We start from the raw sequence: 19,848 nt of genomic DNA, 5'->3' as shown, positions 1-19,848 counted from the left end.
GAAACAAGTCAATTTTACTGTGATGCCTCGGCAAACCCTTAAATAAGAGGAGAGTTGAACCCTCTGCTTGTAACACCTACCTCTGAAGAATAAGCACTACTGCCCTGGATTTCACTCCTCTATATCAACCCCAACTCTTGGGGACTTATTAATCCACTAGTGTTTAAAGGATACTCCTAGGATCCCTTGCCTATTGGCTCCGGGTTAATTCTACTTTATTCTCTCTTGCTTTTAACCTACTTACACACCAGATGTTTTTGTGACATTCTTTTGATCTAAGTTCATCAAATCCAGTATTCTTTGTTAGTCTTTTGATTGAAAATTAAGGTAAGATTAGGGGCAATAGTAAGGCTTATTTACCCACAGTTGTGGTTTTTAGCAAAAAGGTTGTATTATATTCTTAAAAAAATTAAAGTATACAAACAGAACAAGCAGAAACTAGTACATGTATTGAAAGGAGCTGGGCACATTCCTCAGCCCCGGGCTCAAAACTCCCTGAGCCTAGCACAAACACATCCCATCCTCCCATCCCACCACCATATATCTCTCAAACTCCCTGAGCTCAGTACAAACACCACCTGGAAAGTCTCCGATAAGGAGACAGCCGTACAAGGTTACTGAAAGCGCAGGAATTTCTTTGTTCCCCTACAACTTTCGGGCTATAAAAAGCAAACGCTCGCATTGTTCGGGGCCCTCTTGTATACTGTGTAAAGGAGGGACCAAGTTCGAACTTGTAGTAAAGATCCTTGCCGCTTGGCTTTGACTCTGGACTCTGGTGGTCTTCTTTGGGGAACAAACAGTCTGGGCATAACATCTGGGGGCCCGTCCGGGATTCCCCAAGCCCACCAGACCCCTGGTCAACGGATCTGCTAGGATCGATCTACTGATAGGTGAGCTGGCTCGTCTCCATTTGTCTGTCTGTGTCTGTGTGTCTGTTCTGAATCTGAATCTCTGACTCGCGAGGTCTGAAACTGAGGCTGGCACAGTCCTGGCGGACGCGCTATAGGACAGCCAGTGGAGACCGGTGGGAGACGTCCCCTGGCTCTCTTCTGATTTAAATTGCGATCTGAGTTGCCGGAGCGGGTTCGCGATCCGGGCAACAGTCTGAATTGCCCCGGTCCCCGGGTGCGCGCCTGCCGTCTGAATTGCCCCGGTCCCCGGGTGCGCGCCTGCCGTCTGAATTGCCCCGGTCCCCGGGTGCGCGCCTGCCGTCTGAATTGCCCCGGTCCCCGGGTGCGCGCCTGCCGTCTGAATTGCCCCGGTCCCCGGGTGCGCGCCTGCCGTCTGAATTGCCCCGGTCCCCGGGTGCGCGCCTGCCGTCTGAATTGCCCCGGTCCCCGGGTGCGCGCCTGCCGTCTGAATTGCCCCGGTCCCCGGGTGCGCGCCTGCCGTCTGAATTGCCCCGGTCCCCGGGTGCGCGCCTGCCGTCTGAATTGCCCCGGTCCCCGGGTGCGCGCCTGCTGTCTGAATTGCCCCGGTCCCCGGGCTCCCGGCTTCCGGCGCACGCTCGCGGCCCCGGTCCCCGGGCTCCCGGCTTCCGGCGCGCGCTCGCGGCCCCGGTCCCCGGGCTCCCGGCTTCCGGCGCCACACTTCCGGCCCGGTCCCCGGGCTCCCGGCTTCCGGCGCCACACTTCCGGCCCGGTCCCCGGGCTCCCGGCTTCCGGCGCCACACTTCCGGCCCGGTCCCCGGGCTCCCGGCTTCCGGCGCCACACTTCCGGCCCGGTCCCCGGGCTCCCGGCTTCCGGCGCCACACTTCCGGCCCTGGTCCCCGGGCTCCCGGCTTCCGGCGCCACACTTCCGGCCCGGTCCCCGGGCTCCCGGCTTCCGGCGCCACACTTCCGGCCCCGGTCCCCGGGCTCCCGGCTTCCGGTGCCACACTTCCGGCCCCGGTCCCGGGGCTCCCCGGCTTCCGGTGCCACACTTCCGGCCCCGGTCCCCGGGCTCCCCGGCTTCCGGTGCCACACTTCCGGCCCCGGTCCCCCGGCTCCCGGCTTCCGGCGCCGCACTCCCGGCTAGCTATCAGTAATAAGTCAGATCAGATTTCCTCTATTGGGATTCTAACCCACATTCCTTTACAGGAAAGGACTACAAATCGTTACAGGATGGGCAATACCCAGAGTACTCCTCTATCTCTCCTTACAAATAATTTCAAAGAAGTTAGAGCAAGGGGCCATGATCTTGGTATGGAAATCAGGAAAGGAAAGCTAATTACTCTGTGTCGCTCCGAGTGGCCTGCCTTTGATGTGGGGTGGCCACCCGAAGGGACCTTCCGACTTGCTGTCATCACTAGGGTAAAATCCAAGATTTTCCTACCTGGACATGCGGGCCACTTAGACCAAATCCCATACATCCTCATATGGCAGGACCTTGTTGAAAACCCGCCTCCTTGGCTGTCCCCTTTCCAATTAGCCTCTGAACCCTCTAAGGCACTGGTTGCTCGACCACTAAAAACCAAGCAACCAACTGCCCCCTCCCATCCTGCTCTACCTGATAGCGGGGACCCACTGTTCACAGAACCCCCTCCGTACCCCTCCGGGCCCCAGGTTCCGGCCCCTCGGGCTGAGTCGCGGGAGAGAGCAGGCGGAGAGGAGGCGGCCGCCACTCACGGGCCTGCTGAAAGAGAAAGTAACTTTGAGGGGCCGGCGGGGCGGACGCGAGGGCGCACTTTGCGGACTAGCCCCCCCCAGCCGCCTGACTCCACGGTGGCTTTACCCCTCCGGGAAATAGGACCCCCAGATGACACAGGAATCCCCAGGCTCCAGTACTGGCCATTCTCCACCAGTGATCTGTATAACTGGAAGACTCAGAGTGCTCGGTTTTCAGACAACCCCAAAGATTTACTGTCTTTACTGGATAGTGTCATGTTCACCCACCAGCCCACTTGGGACGATTGTCAGCAGCTCCTCCGAATCTTGTTTACCACGGAAGAGCGAGAGAGAATACAGGTAGAAGCTAGAAAGCTGGTCCCGGGGGACGACGGTCAACCGACTGCCAACCCCGACCTCATAAACGCGACCTTCCCTCTGACCAGGCCGGCATGGGACTACAATACGGCAGAAGGTAGGGGACGGCTACGCCTTTATCGCCAGACTCTAATGGCAGGTCTCCGGGCAGCTGCTCGCAAGCCCACTAATTTGGCTAAAGTATATTCTATTCTGCAAGAAAAGACAGAGAGCCCAGCCACCTACTTAGAAAGATTAATGGAAGCTTTTAGACAGTACACCCCCATAGATCCAGAGGCTCCAGGAAGTCAGGCAGCTATTGTAATGTCATTCGTAAATCAGGCAGCCCCAGATATTAAAAGAAAACTCCAGAAATTAGAAGACTTGGAAGGAAAGCGGATTCAGGACCTCCTTCAGATAGCCCAGCGGGTTTACAATAACAGAGATACTCCAGAAGAAAGGCAATTTAAGGCCACTGAAAAAATGACCAAGGTCCTGGCAGCAGTAGTACAGAAAGAGCATCTACAGCCAGAGTACACCCAACCCAGGCGGCCCCCCAGGCATGATAATCTGAAAAAAGACCAATGTGCCTACTGCAAGGAGGCTGGCCACTGGGTAAGAGACTGCCCCAAAAAGAAACAACGAGGACAGGGACCCCCTAGGTCTACACCCGTACTAGTCACTCAAAATGAAGACTAGGGAAGACGGGGTTCGGATCCCCTCCCCGAACCTAGGGTAACTTTGCAAGTGGAGGGGTCCCCAGTCCAGTTCTTGGTCGATACGGGAGCACAGCACTCAGTCTTAGTTAAAACTAATGGAAAATTATCCTCCAAGTCCTCGTGGGTACAAGGGGCCACAGGAGTTAAGAAATACCCATGGACAACACAAAGAACAGTAAACCTCGGAGCCAAGAATGTAACCCATTCTTTCCTGGTTATCCCTGAGAGCCCCTGTCCCCTATTAGGGAGAGACCTGCTAACTAAAATGGGAGCACAGATCCATTTCCTCCCTGAGGGGCCCATCGTGACCAACTCCCACAATCAACCCGTGTCCGTCCTAACTATAACCCTAGAAGATGAGTACCGGCTCCACCAGGAGCAACCGGCCCCTGACTAGGACATAGCAACCTGGCTCCAGCAATATCCAGAAGCTTGGGCGGAAACGGGGGGCTTAGGACTAGCAAAACACCGTCCTGCTTTATTTGTTGAACTTAAACCTGGGGCAGACCCCGTGCGGGTACGCCAATACCCGATGCCCCTAGAGGCCAAGAAAGGAATTGCCCCGCATATCCGCCGGCTCCTTGACCAAGGAATCCTCTGCTCATGTCACTCACCCTGGAATACTCCATTGTTGCCGGTACGAAAACCTAATAGTGGAGAATACAGACCTGTACAAGACTTAAGAGAAATCAATAAGAGAGTTGTGGACATACACCCAACTGTGCCTAACCCATATACCCTCCTAAGCACCCTAAACCCTAAACATCAATGGTACACTGTTTTAGATTTAAAAGATGCTTTCTTCAGTTTGCCTTTAGCCCCTCAGAGCCAAAAGCTCTTCGCCTTCGAGTGGAATGACCCTGATAGAGGCATAAGTGGCCAACTGACATGGACCAGACTGCCGCAAGGATTCAAAAACTCTCCTACCCTGTTCGATGAGGCCCTCCATGAAGACCTGGGTGAGTACCGACGCAAACACCCTGAAATAACCTTACTACAGTATGTTGATGACCTCCTGATTGCTGCTGAGACCCAAGAAGCTTGCATCCAAGGGACCAAAGGTCTCTTACAAGCTCTGGGAAATCTAGGATACCGAGCCTCAGCAAAGAAAGCTCAAATCTGTAAATCAGAGGTAACATACCTAGGATACCTGCTTAAAGAAGGGCAGCGCTGGTTAACAGACGCCCGAAAACAAACTGTTCTGCAGATCCCCAGGCCGCAATCCACCCGACAAGTGAGGGAATTCCTGGGGTCAGCGGGGTTTTGCAGACTATGGATACTTGGGTTCGCAGAACTGGCTAAACCCCTATATCAGGCAACACGGGGGCAGCAGCCATTTAAGTGGACAGACGAAGCCGAGTCGGCTTTCCAACAGATTAAAACTGCCCTACTCTCCGCGCCTGCACTGGGACTACCTGATGTTACCAAGCCCTTCCACTTATACATAGATGAAAATAAAGGTATCGCTAAGGCAGTAATAACTCAAAACTTAGGCCCCTGGCGGAGGCCAGTTGCCTACCTGTCAAAGAAGTTAGACCCAGTGGCCGCCGGGTGGCCCCCTTGTCTCCGAATGATTGCAGCCACGGCTCTGATGGTGCAGGATGCTGATAAGCTTGTCATGGGGCAAGAATTGCGGGTCGTTACCCCACATGCCATCGAAGGTGTACTCAAACAGCCACCCAATCGATGGATGAGTAACGCCCGACTCACCCACTACCAAGGATTACTACTAAATCCTCTCAGGATAACTTTCCTGCCCCCAACGACCTTAAACCCTGCCTCGCTGCTGCCCAACCCGGACCTGGACGCCCCACTCCATGACTGCACCGAGATACTAGCTCAGGTGCACGGAGTTCGAGAAGACCTGCAGGATCGCCCACTTCCTGACGCCGACCTCGTCTGGTTCACTGATGGGAGCAGCTTCATGCATCAGGGCCAGAGGTACGCTGGAGCGGCAGTGACTTCAGAGACTAAGGTAATCTGGGCGGAACCCCTGCCCCCGGGGACATCGGCCCAGAAGGCCGAATTAATAGCGCTCACCCAAGCTCTTACCTTAGGGGCGGGGAAAAAGCTGACGGTATATACAGACAGCCGATATGCTTTTGCAACAGCGCATATACATGGGGCCATTTACAGGGAGCGGGGGTTACTAACGGCTGAAGGAAAAGAAATAAAAAACAAGCAAGAAATCCTAGCCCTGCTAACAGCCCTATGGAGGCCAGAAAAGTTAGCCATTGTGCATTGCCCAGGGCATCAGAAACTAACTACTCCAACTGCTCAAGGCAACTTTCTAGCGGACCAAACTGCAAGAAAGGTGGCGAAGGCTCCCAGCCAACTCCTTGCACTCCAGCTCCCTGACCCGGGCCCCCGGGACTTGCCATATTTCCCTGATTATTCAGAACAAGATCTCCAGTGGATTGACAAGCTTCCCCTGAAACAGATCCAGAATGGGTGGTGGATTGATACTAATGACCAAACCATCCTACCAGAAAAATTAGGACAACAAGTGTTAGAACACATCCACCGAACCACCCACCTGGGTGCTCGGCGGATGATAGACCTGATCAGACGCTCTAAGCTCAAATTCAGACATACAGCCGAGATGGCCAGCAACATCGTGACAAGTTGCAAAGTCTGCCAGCTTAACAACGCCTACCCCCAATCCCAGGCTGCAACGGGAACAAGGCTCAGGGGAACCAGGCCCGGTATCTACTGGGAAGTAGATTTTACTGAGATAAAGCCAGGAAAATACGGGTATCGGTACTTACTTGTCTTTGTAGACACTTTTTCAGGGTGGACTGAAGCATTCCCCACCAAGAAAGAGACTGCTCAGGTTGTAGCAAAGAAAATCCTGGAAGATATCCTCCCCAGGTATGGCTTCCCCGTCCAGATAGGGTCAGATAATGGGCCGGCCTTCGTCGCTAAGGTAAGTCAGGATTTGGCTTCCATCCTTGGGGCAAATTGGAAACTACACTGCGCTTACAGGCCCCAGAGTTCAGGACAGGTAGAGAGAATGAATCGGACCTTAAAAGAGACCTTAACTAAATTGACTATGGAGACTGGCGCTAATTGGGTGGTCCTTCTCCCCTACGCTCTGTTCCGGGCCCGTAACACCCCTTACAGACTAGGCCTTACTCCTTATGAAATTATGTATGGCAGACCCCCACCCTTAGTTCCCGGCCTAAAAGATGATCTGCTCAAGTCCGAAACAGAAAATGTCTCTGAACTCTTGTTTTCCCTACAAGCCTTGCAGAAAATTCATCAAGAAATCTGGCCCAAGCTGAAAGAACTATATGAGACCGGTCCCCCGCCGACACCCCATCCGTACCAGCCGGGAGACTGGGTCCTGGTCAAGCGACACCGACAAGAGACCCTAGAACCCAGGTGGAAAGGACCACTCCAGGTACTCCTAACCACACCCACCGCCCTGAAGATAGAAGGCATCGCATCGTGGATCCACTACACCCACGTCAAGCCAGTGGACCCAACCTCTGATCTTCTGGGACCAATCACGGCGGCGGCTGAAGCACCGGACACGTGGACTGTGGACAGAGCTAAGAACAACCCCTTAAAACTCACCCTGCGCCGACAACATAACTCACTGCAAACATGCAGTTAGATAGTCTAACCCTAATGTTAGTCGCCCTAGTGGCCGCTGGAGAAATCACAAAACCAGCTCATAATCCCTTTGTCTGGAGATTCTGGCTTTATGAAAACCGAACCCACCCTGGGCAACCTCATAAGCCCGGAAAATTATTGGCCAGTGCTGATTGCCCTTCCTCAGGGTGCAACAGCCCAATTCTACTAAATTTTACCGGTTTTCAAATAGCCAAACCTATGACACCAATAATATGCTTTGAGTTTGATCAGACTAAATACAATTGTAAACACTATTGGTGGCACCAAAATGCTGGCTGTCCTTATAACTATTGTAACATCCACAGGCCCCGTTATTGGGGAGAGAGAAAACAGTTAGACCCTAAATGGCCCTTCTATCGTAGACGGGATAAAGACTTTCCATATACATGGATAGTTAGAGACCCCTGGAACTCCCGCTGGACCACACCTCAACATGGGGCTGTATACTACTCCCCCTCCTCCACATGGCCTAGCAGTCACCTCTATCTGTGGCGAGGCCTAGTGCAAGTACTGCCCCTGGTCCACGGGAATATCCAACGACAGGAAAACAGACTAACACAAGACTTACGTCCTTTCTCCTGGTTAAAGTTATTACAAGAAGGACTAGAACTTGCTAACCTTACAGGACTTCATAGCCTGTCTGGCTGCTTCCTGTGCGCCACTCTAGGGCGTCCACCGCTAACAGCTGTCCCTCTGCCATGGGGACCCTCTACCTTTGCCCAAGCTAACAACCTCCGAAACCACTCGTATGCTCCTATCCTGAACGTGCCCCTATACCTAAACCCCAGTCAGGAGAAGTTTCCCTACTGTTTCTCAGGAACCAATTCCAGCCTCTGCAGCATCACTGCAACGCCCCCTAATATTACCTTAAGAGCTCCATCAGGCATATTCTTCTGGTGTAATGGAACCTTATCTAAGAACCTACCTAGTCCTTCTGTTAATAACCTACTATGTCTCCCTGTCACATTAGTTCCCCGGTTGACTCTACTAACTGCTGGCGAGTTCTTAGGGTATACCGGTAACTGGACTAGTGCTATTATTCACCCAGACCCTAGACCAAGACCTGCACGAGCCATATTTCTCCCCCTCATTGCAGGAATCTCCCTCACCGCATCCTTCATTGCGGCCGGACTGGCGGGGGGAGCCCTAGGTCACACCCTCATAGAAAGTAACAGGTTATACCAACAATTTGCCGTTGCTATGGAAGAGTCGGCTGAGTCCCTTGCCTCCCTTCAGCGGCAGCTCACGTCCCTAGCTCAGGTAACCTTGCAAAACCGGAGGGCCCTAGACCTACTCACTGCAGAAAAAGGTGGTACATGTATATTTCTAAAAGAAGACTGTTGTTTCTACATAGATGAATCAGGACTTGTAGAGGACCGGGTCCAACAGTTACGCAAGTTAAGCACTGAAGTAAAAACACGGCAGTTTGCTTCAGCTGCAGACCAATGGTGGAATTCCTCTATGTTTTCTCTGTTAGCCCCCTTCCTTGGACCCCTGCTAAGTCTACTATTTCTGCTTACCGTAGGACCTTGTGCTGTTAACAGAATTTTACAATTTATTAGGGAGAGATTTGACACCATACAACTCATGGTCCTCAGAGCCCAATACCAACCTGTAAACGCTGAAACAGAATCAGACTTATGAGACCCAAGATTGGCTCTGAAGATACCTGAAAAGAAGGGGGGAATGAAAGGAGCTGGGCACATTCCTCAGCCCCGGGCTCAAAACTCCCTGAGCCTAGCACAAACACATCCCATCCTCCCATCCCACCACCATATATCTCTCAAACTCCCTGAGCTCAGTACAAACACCACCTGGAAAGTCTCCGATAAGGAGACAGCCGTACAAGGTTACTGAAAGCGCAGGAATTTCTTTGTTCCCCTACAACTTTCGGGCTATAAAAAGCAAACGCTCGCATTGTTCGGGGCCCTCTTGTATACTGTGTAAAGGAGGGACCAAGTTCGAACTTGTAGTAAAGATCCTTGCCGCTTGGCTTTGACTCTGGACTCTGGTGGTCTTCTTTGGGGAACAAACAGTCTGGGCATAACAGTATGTAATATTTTTATTACTTGAACCTTTTCCATTGAAAACTGAACATAACACACAGAAGTTCCTAGAAGGAATTATGAACAGAATTTCCTAACACAGGTTTAAGGGAAAGACATAATGTATTTATCAGTGACCTATTTAAATAGAAGCTATAGAACTATCCCTTGCAATCTCTTCCACTAAAGCATATAACTTTCATTCTTATTACCCCCATTGCATAATCCAGGCTCTTCGTCCTCTTTAGGATAATGTGACATACTAAAACTGCTTAATTTCGCTGTAATTTTGCTCTTACTCATTCTAAGAATCTTAATGTTCTTTTATTATCCATAATTTTCCTTAAGTTGTTATGAGTTGTTGCTGATAATATTTTCATAGATGGCTAACTGTAAGTTAAACTGTAAAGCTAACTCTAAGTTAAACAAGTTCATTAAACCCTCATTAATTAAAGTTAAACAACTTTGGCAACTAATTAGTTAAACAACTAAATTAGACCCTCATTAATTTCTTACAAGAGGCAAAGACCTTAGTTGTCAGTTCTATATGGTACTATTCTTTTAGTCATTTCTTAAGTTCATTGATAATTTTCATATATCTTGAGATGCACTATCACAGTTGTTCTGGTCAACAGTTCCATTCCTTGAAATCTAGTTTGCCTAAAGAAAACTATGTAAGTAGTTACATAGAAGTATATGAAGATGAGAATTCAGAGCAATCACCTCTGTTATGTAAAAGGTATGTGATGTCAAAAACATGAGTTACTCTTTGAGCCTCAGTTTCTTTATTGATAAAAATGAAGTCATGCCATAAAGACGGCAACAACCGGACACTGGGGACTACTATGGGGTGGGGGGCAAGGGCTGAAAAACTACCTATTAGGTGTGATGCTCACTACCTAGGTGACAGAATCAGTTGTACCCCAACCCTCAGCATCATGCAATATATCCAAGTAACAGACCTGCACATATACCCCTAGAATCTAAAATAAAAGTTGAAATTATTTTAAAAACAGAGTCACAATCTATTTCACAGGACTGTGGTAATTTTAAAAGCTAACACATTAAAAAACAGCTAGGACAGAAACTGCCACATGGCCAATATTATACATCTATTTCTTAAGTAATTATTTTGTGACTGTTACTTACTTTTTAACTTCATGGATCATTTTTATTCCGTAACATCTAGAAACTACACTTATTATAAAAATCTCTCTTCATTGTTATTTCATATATTAATTCTTTCAAGAAACATGAAAATTATATTTTCCATGGAAAACTTTAGGATACTGAATTGTTAGGAAAACAAATACTCTTTATAGGGTTAATAAACATTCTTTTTATTTTCAAGAGTCATATTCTATATGGAAACACTAATAAAAATGTGCTGGACAATCCAAATATATTTGATTAATAACTTATAACAGTATAATTTATATTAATACAAAATGTGAGGGATGCTATTGCTCTGTTCCTATTTCAGATCAATATTTCTAAATCTTTAGAAGATATGCACCAAAAATCTTACTAAGTCAGTCACCTATCACAAATAATACTGGTTTGCTTTTAAGTCAAAAATATATTTTCCTTCTAATCTCTGGAGAAAAATTTCCTATTCCATCTTGAGGATGCAAATTTGCTGCATAAGGATAACCACATCCCTCTTTTCATCCACTACAGCAACCAACAGAAACCAAGTCTACTGTGTCACCTCAGATAAATATTATTGCCAAAGCCAAGTAAAATCCATATAAATGTTTGATCTAAATACAAAAAATAAAGCCCAATAAAATGGACATTTTCCACAACAAATCCAAATACAGCACAAAACTTATGGAAATAATTATCAAGGAAAAACAATTATTAAGTAAAAAACTACTCTTTTTTTGAGACAGGGTCTTGCTCTGTCACCTACCCTGGAGTGTGGTGACACAGTCACAACTCACTGCAGTCTCGACCTCCTGGACTCAAGCTACCTACCCACCTCAGACTCCCAAGAAGAAAATGAGGAGGAGGCAGAAGCAGATAACGTTTAGGACCCTTTTTAGTCTAAAGCTGTACTAACAGACTATAAACACAACACAGAAGTCAGGTCACAATAGGCAGAGTCAAGCAACTGAAAGTAGAAAATTAAAAAAATAACTCCAAAGAAAATTCTAAATTCTAATTCTAAATTCTCTACAGGTGTGTGCTACCATGCCTGGCTAATTTTTAAATTTTTTGTAGAGATGGGGTCTTGGTGTGTTGCCCAGGCTGGTCTCCAACTCCTGAGCTCCAGCAATCCTCCTGCCTCAGCCTCACAAAGTGCTGGGATTACAGGTGTGAGCCAGGGCATCCAGCCAAGACATTACTCTCTAAATGTGATTATGATTGTCCAATATCAAAAAATTTGCGCATGGTGATATTTTGACTGTTTATATTTGTCTCTTTTTTCTTTTAGAGTAAATCAAGGTATTCAACAGAGAGAAATACATACAATTCAACTCTCTTAATTATTTCACATGCTGGAAGAAAAGTACTCATTTTTTTTTTTTAAGAAAGGCTCAATGACTTCAACTAAAAATGAAGTTCTATAGATGAAAGGTTTCTTCTAGTGAAAGAAACCACAATAACATTTTATAAGCTACAGAACAACAACAGAATTTCAGCAACAAAGAAATCTTGTAAGCATTTAAACCTGATACATGGTATTTTAACCATGAATTTTAACAAAGGAAAATAAAGCAAACTAGGAAAACCAAAGTTCTAAGTTAAAGCTACACATTGTTCTAAAAAGTTATTTCTGTCAAAATAAAAGTTCAAAACAAATAACTAAATCAAAGACTCAAATTCTCACCTAAAGCAGTAAGAGCTCTATGACATCAAACTTTCATAGGAAATTTTAGGATCTCTGACACACACAATGAAATACTTAAGTACTTAGGAGAAAAATGCATTTTATATATATATATATATACACACACACCAATTTGTATTTATAATTATTCATGAGTACTAGAGAGATAATGTCCAGAGGTCATTGTTTTTAAAAGTGGGGGTTTTTCTAATCTATTTTATTTTTGTAGAAATGGGGTCTTGCTATATTGTCCAGGTTGGTCTCAAACTCCTGGCCTCAAGCAATCCTCCTGCCTCATCCTCCCTGCCAAAAGTAGGTTATTTTAGAAGAACAGCTGGCTCCTATATTTTGCTTCTGCCTAAAAAACTTCAAAGGAGAGAGCAGAACACACCCTCAAAGAAGCACTGTTACAAATACTTTAGGTATCACAATTGAAATATTTTAATTCAAAGGCCACAAAGATTCTATCATTCCAAGTACAGAATGTGTCCAGCTGCACAGCCTTCTCATGGCCTCTCATTCTAAGTCACCTGGACAGTGCAGTATGATGATGGCTGTGTCTGCAGCCACTAAACCTTCACTCAAGAAGATCTGGTGCTTTAAACAAGTGTAGGCAAGTTGATCCTGGTTTTTCTTTTTGATTCAGCAACCTACACCCACCTCTATTTAAATGTTGTTCCACAAAGGAAGGATACAATTATAGTGTTTAAAAATAGGGGCCAGGCATGGTGACTCATGCGGCCAAGCACGGTGGCTCACGCCTGTAATCCTAGCATTTTGGGAGGCCAAGGTAGGTAGATCACCTGAGGTCAGGAGTTCAAGACCGGACTGGCCAACATGGTGAAATCCTGTCTCTACTAAAAAAATAATAATAATAATAAAATTAGCCAGGAGTGGTGGCAGGTGCCTGTAATCCCAGCTACCTGGGAGGCTGAGGCAGAAGAATCGCTTGAACCTGGGAGGCGGAGATTGCAGTGAGCCAAGATCATGCCATTGCACTCTAGCCTGGGCAACAATAACGAAACTACATCTCAAAAAATACATTAATTAATTAAATAAAATAAAAATAGGGGCTCCTGAGTGTGCATATGTGGAGGATTCATTACAGTTTTTAGATGTTGAAATTTCCAAAATAAAAAGGGAGAAAGGAAAGGGGAGAGAAAAGAGAAGTGAAAGGAAAGAAGAGGAAAGAGAGAAAGAGAACGGGATGTCAAATCAAACAGAGCTGGCTTTGAGTCTAAGTTCTCTAACTTATTAGCAGTATAAACTTGGTAAACCTAAGGTTCCTTATTTGTAAAATTTGGATAATAACAATTCCTGCTTTACGGATTGTTAGGAGATTTGAATGAGATAACATGTGTATAGCATTTAAGAGAATATAGAAAGTTATCAAACCATTAACTATCCTATATAATTATTTTTATTGTAATCAAATAAATTTGTTAGTTTAATGACTTTATAGTTCACATATAGTTTATAATTTAATGACTTCATAGCTTTAGGAATATAGTTACTCAACAAAATGACATAATATTTGTAAAACCAAAAAAAAAAAAAACCTAACTGAAAAAACTGAAATCAAGTTTTCAGCCTGTAATCCCAGCACTTTGGGAGGCCGAGGTGAGTGGATCACTTGAGGTCAGGAGTTCGAGACCAGCCTGGCCAACATGGTGAAACCCCATCTCTACTAAAAACATAAAAATTAGCCGGGTGTGGTGGCATACACCTGTAATCCCAGCTACTCGGGAGGCTGAGGCAGGAGAATCGCTTGAACCTGGGAGGTGGAGGTTGCAGTGAGCCGAGATCGTGCCACTGCACTCCAGTCTGGGTGACAGCACGAGACTTTGTCTCAAAAAAAAAAAAGAAATACATTATTTTCAGTAAATACTTTCTGGGGATTTAGCTTCTTATAAGGCAATAAGAACATGAACCCAAGAGCCAGATTGCCTAAGTTTGAGTTCCAAGTCTGCCACTCACTGGTTGTATGACTGCAAGCCAAGTATTTACTGTGTCTCAGTTTCTGTCTGTTTACTGGGATGACAATAGGGATGTTGTGAGGAGTAAATGAATTAACATATGTAAACTGCTTAGAATAGTGCCTGGCACTTAGTAAGTGTTATGTAAGTATTAATGTGGATTTAGTTGTTAATAATTCTCAACAGGAAACTATTTACCACCCCAAAACTGGCAATTGCTAAGCCCACTCACTAGAGTAATTAGACTAGGAGATACGAACTGGAAACTTGTGGGCTACAAGTCTGAACTAAATTCTAACCTTCACACTCAGCAGTTCTTTAGAGGCAAAATTAAAGCTTGCTAGCTGCTAAGTTACTGCCAATATCCAAAGACATATTACAGCCGTGTGTGTGTGTGTACGTGTGTGTGTGTGTGTGTACACACTACAATTCAGAATGATGGCCTCTAAGTAGTGGAAATGTGATTTTTAAAATTTTTTTTTATTTTCTTAAGCCAGAGTCTCACCCTGTCACTCAGGCTGCAGTGCGGTCACATGATCATGGCTCACCACAGCCTTGGCCTCCGGAGTAGCTGGAAATACAGGCGCCTGCCACCATGCCAAGCTAATTTTTCGTATTTTTTTGAAGAGAGAGGGTTTTACCCTTTTGCCAAGGCTGTTCTCGAACTCCTAGGCTCAAGCAACGTACCCACTTTGGCTTCCCTAAGTCCTGGGATTACAGGCATGGGCCACTGCACGCGGCCAATTTTTTATTTCAATTTTTCTGTATTTTCTAATTTTTTGCCATGTTTTTGCTTCTATAATAATAAAAGATAATTTTAAAATTCAGAAATGAAAGAAACATGTCTTACAGTTGTATAAGGAAAATATCCACAAATTCCATACCTGTATTTATGAATGATGGCATTAAATAATTTTCCATCTCTCCAGCAGGTAGTGAAATTTTCACACCGAATTCCAGCATAACCCTCTGTTGCCTGCTGTGTCCAGAGTAGCAATCTCTCTTTTGCAGACATATCCTCTGACTCTCCAGTAACATGGATATCAGATATCTAGATATAACAGAAAGTGTTAAACCTTTAGAAAGGAAGGAAGCTAACTCAGATTAAGAACCTACTACGTGCCAAGCACTTTCCAAATGTAAGATTAGGATAATAACAATTCAAGCTTTATGAGATTGTTAAGAGATCTGAATGAGATGACATGTGTATCGCACTTAAGAGAATGCCCCACATGTAGAAAGTTATCAAACCATTAGCTATTCTATATAATTATTTTTATTTAGCCCTCATATCTCTCCCTTACAAATTTTCCCCATTTTACATATAGGAAATAAATAAATTTTCTCCATTTTACATATAGGAAATCTGACTTTCAAAGAGGTTAACAACAGATTGAAAAAGTCAGATTTAACTCATTTGTGTCCAATTTAAAAGCATTTATTCTCTTTTTACGAAACCAAAACTCTACAGTATTGAAAATTTTACATTCTTCTTTCCGAATCAGTTTTGTTAAAACAACTTAAGGAGACACATTTCCAAGTTCAAATGGATCAGAAGTAAAACCTATAAATTACTCTATACTACCACCTGCAGAGCAGAATTTGATCCAACAGGTATTCTGTGTAAAGAACAATGAAAGAAGTAGTATTCTCTCCTATTAACTATATTATATAATAATTTGGTCAGAAGTCTCTAATGTTCGCATGAGTCCTTGCTCGGCTTGCTCAACCTGAAACCTTTATCAACTGATTTTTTCTCCTGTATTTTGTTCTCATGAAGTTTTCTAAAAGTCTCTTCCACCGAATAATGATAAAACAGGCCACCAGTTTCCCAAGAAACCTCTTTGGAAATTTTTTACATTCTCTCAAGAGCACCTCTTTGATAAGGGTCCTACTTAATCTGCTGATAATTACATTAAGGCACAAAGTGACTTTACCAGGGGTCACACAGTAATTCCAAAGCTGAGATTAACACCACCAACAACTGTTCCCTCAATCAGTGCAAGATGCAAAGCCAAGGGATCAACAAGACAGGCGGCACGCCAGAATCAGGATGAGCAAGTCAGAGATGGGAAGCAAGACATAGGAAGAACAAATCATTCTGTAACAGGGAAAATATCACTAGACTAGAGTCATGAGACAGGCTTCTAGACCTGGTTCCTAGTCCCATAGGTTTGAATAATTCATTTCATGTTTGAGAGTCAACTTCCTTATCTATAAAATGAGGAGGAGGCAGAAGCAGATAACGTTTAGGACGCTGTTCAGTCTAAAGTTTTACTAACAGACTATACACACAACACAGAAGTCAGAGGTCACAATAGGCAGAGTCAAGCAACTGAAAGTAAAGAATTAAAAAAAAAAAAACTCCAAGGAAAACCTGTTACATGTGGCAGTGCCAGGCTCAAACAGGAAGCCCTTTATTCTTCCCAGCTGCCACAGAGCCAGAGGCACAGCCAAGCCAGGGACCCGGGGCAGGAAGGCTGTGGCAGTGAAAGCCCTTGCCAGGCCTGGCAGCCCCTGACAACTTCACTTGTTGGAAATGACAGGGGGCCTCACACACTCCTTCTCCAGTGTTCAGCAGAGGCTGCCATGCCCCATGGAGCTTCACTCTCAGTCACAGTGTGAGACACTCTGCTTGACAAATGGCCAGGATTGAAAAGTGGAATAAACAGTCTCAATTTTAATAATCTTTGCCAGGGATCCATGCCAATCTCCACAGCATGGAAAAGAACTCTGTACATAAACACATCATATAGTATACATAGAAGAAATTTCTTTTTTTTAATGTGGAAAAAAAAAACAGCATAAAATTTACCAATATTCTTTGGCCCAAGTTCCAACGATATTCTGGTCAAAAATTATGCTACAGTACCTTTTCAGCACATCCCAAGAGTTTAAATCCCATGTCCACCATTCACACGTTCAAGTTACTTAACTGCTTTAAGCCCATTCCCTTACTTGTAAAATAATGATGATTATACGTGTTGTGAGAATCAACAACATTAGCACAGCGTAATATGCCTGGCCCATAGTCAGTACATGCTCAAAATAGGTGAGCTATGTTACTATTGTAGTTATTGTTATTCTTTTTGAAAAAGGGAGAAGTAAAACCTTGACATCATCATCATCATCATCATTATTATTATTATTATTATTATTATTATTATTTTTGAGATGGAGTTTCACTCTTGTTGCCCAGGCTAGAGTGCAATGGCGCGATCTCGGCTCACCACAACCTCCACCTCCCAGGTTCAAGCAATTCTCCTGCCTCAGACACCCAAGTAGCTGGGATTTCAGGCATGCACCACCATGCCCGGCTAATTTTGTATTTTTAGTAGAGATGGGTTTTTCCATGTTGAGGCTGGTCTCGAACTCCTGACCTCAGGTGATCCACCTGCCTTGGCCTCCCAAAGTACTGGGATTACAGGCGTGAGCCACTGTGCCTGGCCAACTTTACTATTTTCTTAACTCTCTTCCCATAAAGAGGAATAAAAGAATAAGTTTTTAAAATTTGCTGCCTTAAACCAATTAAAATCTATGATCACAAGGGTTCAGAGAAGCTAATCTAGGAAACGGTGAATGAAAAAGTTGAGGCCAGGCGTGGTGGCTCACACCTGTAATCCCAGCACATTGGGAGGCCAAGATGAGAGGATCACTTGAGCCTAGGTGTTCGAGACCAGGCTAGGCGACACAGTGAGACCCCATCTCTATTTAAAAAAAAAAAAAAAAAAAAAGTTGCCTGGCATAATAGCATGTGTTCACAGTCCCAGCTACTAGGGAGGCTGAGGCAGAACGCTTGAGTCTAGGAGGTTGAGGCTGTAGTGAGCCATGATCACACCACTGCACTCCAGCCTGGATGACAGAGTGAGACCCTTAAAAACAAAAACAAAAAAACAAGAAAGAAAAGAAAAGAAAAAGTTGAGCCCCTTGGTCTCTACAACCCTTTAAAAATTGTAAAATCAACTGTTTTGGGGAACCCTTACAATTCAAGAGCCACCTAGATAGTATGTATAATGAGAGATAGAAAAGGTAGATAGCTGGGGTTGTGTGGGACTGTTTGCTGCTAATTCCATGCCAGTCAGTTACAAAAGTATTACCTGTTAACTAGGGAAGTCAGTAAAGTTCAACTACAAGGTATCAGCTTAATAGGTTCAAGTGCTACACAGTAGTTTTACCAGAGGAAGGATGTTAAAGGAGTTTAGAGGTCTGAAAATGGTCTAAATGTCAAGAGAAAATAATGTATTCTTACTAAATAAGTTTCTAATAGATGAATTTCAGATTGTTACAAATGCAATTTCATACTGTTATATATACACACAATTAAAAAGCTATAATTTTAAAATGCATATTCAAAAGCATATTCATATAATTTTACAATGCATATTCAAATGTTATGAACCAAGCTTTAAAATATCAAAGATTAAACCAAGTCCCAGACTCCAGTAGGCCCACAAGCAGGGCAGGTGAATTCTAACTCCTTCACTTTCAGCTTTTCCTGCTATTTCCAATAAACTGAACATCATCCTCTTATACCAATTTAAGGCATTTTTAAAAATACTGTTACCATTAGCCACTAATATATCACACTTTTCATGATACTATGCAACCAAAATTAAAAAGTAAGTTAAATGCTAAAAATTGTTTAAGTCTTCAGTTGTCATTCATAATCCCTGATCTGAAAACTGTGCGTTCAACAGAACAGCCTGAATCTTCCACCAATGACAGGTTAATGGTGGTTTCACATTTGGGTCAGATTCTAGAAAGTAATCAAGCTACCTCCCTTCAAAATCTGGAGGCGATATAGTGATAATCAGAGAGGGTTCAATTCATACTGCCTGGGTTTCAATCTTAATTCCAACAGTTAATGAAATGAATGACCCAGACTACTCATGTAATCTCCTAAAATCCATTTTCTTTATCTTTTTTTTTTTTGAGACGGAATCTTACTCTGTCACCCAGCATGGACTGCAGTAGTGCCATCTTGGCTCACTGCAACCTCCGCCTCCCAGGTTCAAGTGATTCTCCTGTCTCAGCCTCCCAAGTAGTTGGGACTAAAGGTGTGTGCTACCATATCCGGCAATTTTTGTATTTTTTGTAGAGACACGGTTTCACCATGTTGTCCAGGCTGGTCTTGAACTCCTGAATGCAGGTGATTCACCCACCTTGGCCTCCCAAACTGCTGGGATTACAGGTGTGAGCCACTGCGCCTGGTCTCACTTTATTCATCTTTAAAACTTAAATAATAACGACAATCTATCCAAAATAGAAATCAAGAAAGCAATCCCATTAACAATAGCTTTAAAAAAGACCTAGTAATAAATTTAACCAAGGAGATAAAAGACCTTTATACTGAAAACACTGATGAAAGAAATTAAAGAAGTCATGAATAAATGGAAAGATATCCCATGTTCATTCATGAATTTGAAAAATTAACACTGTTAAAATGTCCATACTAGCCAAAGCAATCTATAGATTCAATGCAATCCCTATCAAAATTTTCATGACACTTTGCACAGATATAGAAGAAACAATCCTTCCATTTGAGTGGAACCACAAAAGACCCCAAAGAGTCAAAGCGATCTTGAGCAAAATGAACAAACCTGGAAGCATCACACTCTACCTGACTTCAAAATATACTACAAACCTATAGTAATGAAAACATCATGGTACTGACATGAAAACAGACAGAC

The 19,848-nt window shown here is 44.5% G+C and overlaps 1 protein-coding gene across 34 annotated transcripts in view; it reads right to left on the bottom strand.

Annotated features, from left to right (window-relative positions):
* LOC105479539 (dystonin) overlaps nucleotides 1-19,848 on the bottom strand; it is a 496,741-nt gene that overhangs the window by 198,181 nt on the left and 278,712 nt on the right. For all 34 annotated transcript variants that reach the window (XM_071095971.1, XM_071095969.1, XM_071095974.1 and 31 more), the window contains one exon: nucleotides 15,043-15,209. In XM_071095971.1, coding sequence (XP_070952072.1) covers nucleotides 15,043-15,209 — 167 coding nt within the window. The remainder of the gene's footprint in view (nucleotides 1-15,042; nucleotides 15,210-19,848) is intronic.

The sequence above is a fragment of the Macaca nemestrina genome, chromosome 5 (assembly GCF_043159975.1).
Source record: "Macaca nemestrina isolate mMacNem1 chromosome 5, mMacNem.hap1, whole genome shotgun sequence".
NCBI classification, from domain to species: Eukaryota; Metazoa; Chordata; class Mammalia; order Primates; family Cercopithecidae; genus Macaca; species Macaca nemestrina.
Note: the sequence above shows the minus strand (reverse complement) of the source record. Positions and strands in the feature narration are given on the sequence as shown.